Source organism: Olea europaea, chromosome 13, assembly GCF_002742605.1.
Source record: "Olea europaea var. sylvestris chromosome 13, O_europaea_v1, whole genome shotgun sequence".
Taxonomy (NCBI): domain Eukaryota; kingdom Viridiplantae; phylum Streptophyta; class Magnoliopsida; order Lamiales; family Oleaceae; genus Olea; species Olea europaea.
This window is the reverse complement of record NC_036249.1, coordinates 12,017,065-12,021,107: the sequence shown is the minus strand read 5'-3', so window position 1 is coordinate 12,021,107 and position 4,043 is coordinate 12,017,065. Positions and strand designations below refer to the sequence as shown.

Below are 4,043 nucleotides of genomic sequence, written 5' to 3'. Positions count from 1 at the left end.
TGTACAAGTTTGCAAGATTAATTGTGGGAAGAAAACTTATGTAGATGCAGAATCTTGGCACAAAGGTGGAAAATTTAACCTTAATTAGTATTATAGAGTGAAAATAGTCATTAACACAATTTGTGAAACAAAATGAAGGTAACGAGAATTTCCTTTCTGCTATCTTCAAGTTCCATTGAATAAATGAATGACCTTTTGGTATCTTGACAATATGTAGCAATAAACGAGAAATTTAATATCATTGAGAGATACTCCACTATCTATACCTATTAAGATGGGAAATGGATTTATAATGAACGGAAAAGAAGAGAAATAATTGGAGTCCATATAAAGAAAATGATTAACTAATTTTTCTTGATTGAACACATCAGAACTTGTTGGATATGCGGTGAATTGTAGCTAACAGTTGCGAAAATTTGTCAAAAATGATTCGACGCTGGTGATATCTGAAAAAAAAATGCGGGGAATCAAAAGATTTCCACTCACAGTCGAGCATTTTGAAAATATTGCATTGAGAATTAATGTTCATCAGTATTCTTAATTTGATGTATAGAAGACCTGAGCATATAAATATTCATAGACTAAAATCATTTCAACTGAAGAACATGGTTCATAGCTTGCTCAAAGTAAAAGATCTTCTGACATTAGTGAAGGATGTGCTCGTGGAAAGTATCACAAACAATCTTTTTTGAAAAGAAGGATCTTGAAGAGGAAAGGAAGTGCTTAAATTGGTGCATACAGACATGTGTGATCCTTTGGAGATGCTCCTATGAAAATAATGGGTATTTTCCTATTTATTGATTACTAACACTGCATAAAAAAGGGGGTTTCAGCTATGAATTTTTCCCCAATCAAGTTCACTGAAGATAAATGGTTTGATGCACAACTCAGAGTCAATCTCTGTAAAGATTTAGGATTCCATCTTAAAATATCAATTTTATTAAGAGGGGTAGCCTAATTCCTATATTTTCATCTTTATTCGAGGTGGGATTGATCCCTTAATAATCTCCAAAACCAAATTAACTTCTAGAAGCATAATCAAGGTATGGTAGACAAGACCAAGTCCATGCTATACGAATAACATGCACAAAACTTATTCAGTTGAAGTTTTACATTCGACCATGCATATACTTGATCTACGAAAGCCCAACCAAAGTAGTACGCAATAACAAACCACTTGAAGCTCGGAATGGAAGGAAGACAGCTTGGTGACACTTGAAGTGCCTATCAGAATTTCACATGGATAAATTTGGTGCATAAAAACAAACTTTCTTGACGAATTCATTTTCATGTGTGACAATGAGAACTAAAATTGTACAGAACAAGAACCATGGCATGATCGGCATCACAAACAGTATTTATAGCGTTTCTATATTGTAAATACAAGAAGCTATATAATTTGAATGTGAAAATGGAACCTGTCAAATTATGTGATTTCTGTTCCATTTTATGCATTTAATATGACTTGCTAATGCAAATGAAAACCACGTGAAGGACCCAGGAACTAACCATTGTGCAATTTAGGTTCAAGATTTGTTGAAGAAATTGAATCAGTGTCCACATTAATCAAGAAGAAAGCAAGCAAGCATGTGTAGAAATACCTTCATTCGTTTACTTTATGATTAGTACATTATTAGTAAAAAGAATCAATGTGACCATCCCAGGTCTACTAAGCTAGATCACCTTTTAAATGGAGGAATCACAGGCCTATTGCAAATTTGATGAAACAAGGGCAGTGAAAGAAAGAATTTATTATATATAACCAACAATTGTGGAAAAAAAGGAACAGAAAGTAATAAAGAAGAGATGGAAAGATGCTTGCAGGAATTATTAATGAATGTGAGCAAATTAAGCTAGTTGATGTACCTTTTAAAGTTCTGCAACAATTCTGCTACTGCACCTGCCTCCATTGCCATCGAAGACAACAATAACAACCTACCAAAAGGTAATAAAAACAGAAGGGAGCAAGGGCAGTGAAAGAAAGAATTTATTATATATAACCAACAATTGTGGAAAAAAAGGAACAGAAAGTAATAAAGAAGAGATGGAAAGATGCTTGCAGGAATTATTAATGAATGTGAGCAAATTAAGCTAGTTGATGTACCTTTTAAAGTTCTGCAACAATTCTGCTACTGCACCTGCCTCCATTGCCATCGAAGACAACAATAACAACCTACCAAAAGGTAATAAAAACAGAAGGGAGAAAAGATGAAGTCGTTCAATTCTCTACACGTACATTATGTTAACCAACACAATATATATAGAGGGAAAATTGGAGAAGAGAGTTAAATATCAGATGATGATCCAAAGTTGAATACAAGAATTTAGAAAAAGTAACTCTCAATAGTAAATATGGCATGGATACATCTTGAGGATCCAGGCCCTACATAAGGAAAGCATAAAATAATGGGCGTGAAGGATCTACATAAATGTATCTATGATCTATCTATGTAGTATTAATTATGACTTTATACACAGACTGAAACTCAATCACTAGTAATTTGGAAATTATTTTTCATCTGAATCTCTGATGAAGGTTTTCTGATTCTGTGGCATTATCTTCGAATGCTACTGACGATGAAGTTGAGCAATATTGATCAAGATTTATGCCTCTTCTGCAGGACCTTACCTCTTTTGAATTAGAGAAGAATTCTTTAGTTCAGATGTCTAAATCCAAAGACATGGAACCCTTGCCTTTGTTGAGCAGGTCCGAGGGCATAGTTTGGGGCCTTGACTGGAAAGAAAATGAATTAGGAAATGAAGAAGAATCAAAAGGGGGAGGCTGAAGTTCCATTGTTGAATGAGTTACAGTTGTGGAAGACAATATATCACATTCATCTGACTCTGAAATGGGACACTCCATGTTCACACCAAACAGCCTGAGTCGCTTTGCTGCAGCCTTGCCTTGGACCACCGGCACCGAGTCAAATACCATTTGCTCAACCCCAACCCCACCTACCCTTTGCATCTGTGCCGTTCTGAGCTGACGTGGAGCTAATGCTCCAGTTCCAGCTTCGGCTCCAGCTCCGGCAGCTGATCTAACATAGACTATTGAGCCTGCCGAACAAGGGTTTCCGGTTATAACATTACTACTGCAAACATAAGGTCCGTTACCATATCCATAAGTATTATTGGGTTGCATCAAGTGTGAATAATCCCTGGTCAATGGTGGCCCTTGTGACTGAAAATATGGAGGATTCCACGGGTGAAGAGTCCTCTGGAAAGAGAATTGATGTGGAACTGAGAGAGGAGGAATAGGAGGAGAAAGCGCAAGCACATCTGGACGGCGCCTCCAATCAATGAATAATCGATCCTTTCCCAACTCGCCGACCCCACGCTGAAAAGAGACCGTGTCACCTGCATCAAGCTTCTTCTCTTTAACAAAGCGGCTCCATCCTTTGGTCATTACATAGCTTTGGCTGCTGTTCCAGTAGGAGTATCTGAATCTCCATGGCTTCCCATTTCTATCCTCGAAATTCAACAGAAGTCCTTTCTCATTCGTGGATGAATCCAAGGGGAAATACCTTTCTGCGTATTGTTTAGGAATGACTAATCGATTGAGCTTGCCCACATCACTTGGTGTCACTACCTTGTCAAACATGTGCTCCCTCTCGATAAAGATGGAGTTAGCAGCCATCCTACTTCCTTCTCCTTCTCCTCCTCGCGGACGAATAACGTGATCACCGGAGTCATTAGTCTCCTCCCCATCTCCATTATTGTTGGGCGAAGAGTCCACCATGAGCTCACCTTCTTGCCGGTGGTAGGTGTAAGGAACAACACCTTTTTGCTCAGAAGAAGAGGGGAAGAAAGAGTAGTGTGATGAAGGATTCACACCTTCTGAGCTCCCTTCTTCTTCTTCTTCGTCTTCATAAAATCCTGGCCTACCAGACATGAAATTCATAATCTCTGTGCTCACCAATTCTAACCTCAATCTGACAGATCTAAGAGCAAAAACTATGATCTTTAATCTTCATGTACTGGTATGGTTGTAGTACACAAGAAAAAATAAGAAAAAACTTGATCTTGAATATGTCAGCAGCTAG

The 4,043-nt window shown here is 37.6% G+C and overlaps 1 protein-coding gene across 1 annotated transcript; it reads right to left on the bottom strand.

The window, feature by feature from the left end:
* Window positions 1–2,259: 2,259 nt before the first annotated feature.
* On the bottom strand, window positions 2,260–4,031 carry LOC111407613 (B3 domain-containing protein Os03g0120900-like). The gene has a single exon (XM_023037220.1). It carries the CDS (start codon window positions 3,899–3,901, stop codon window positions 2,660–2,662), a length of 1,242 nt encoding a protein of 413 aa, XP_022892988.1. The 5' UTR covers window positions 3,902–4,031; the 3' UTR covers window positions 2,260–2,659.
* Window positions 4,032–4,043: the final 12 nt, after the last annotated feature.

Excerpts from the sequence above, each read along its gene's own strand:
- LOC111407613 (XM_023037220.1), bottom strand. The coding sequence starts at position 3,901 with ATGAATTTCATGTCTGGTAGGCCAGGATTTTATGAAGACGAAGAAGAA.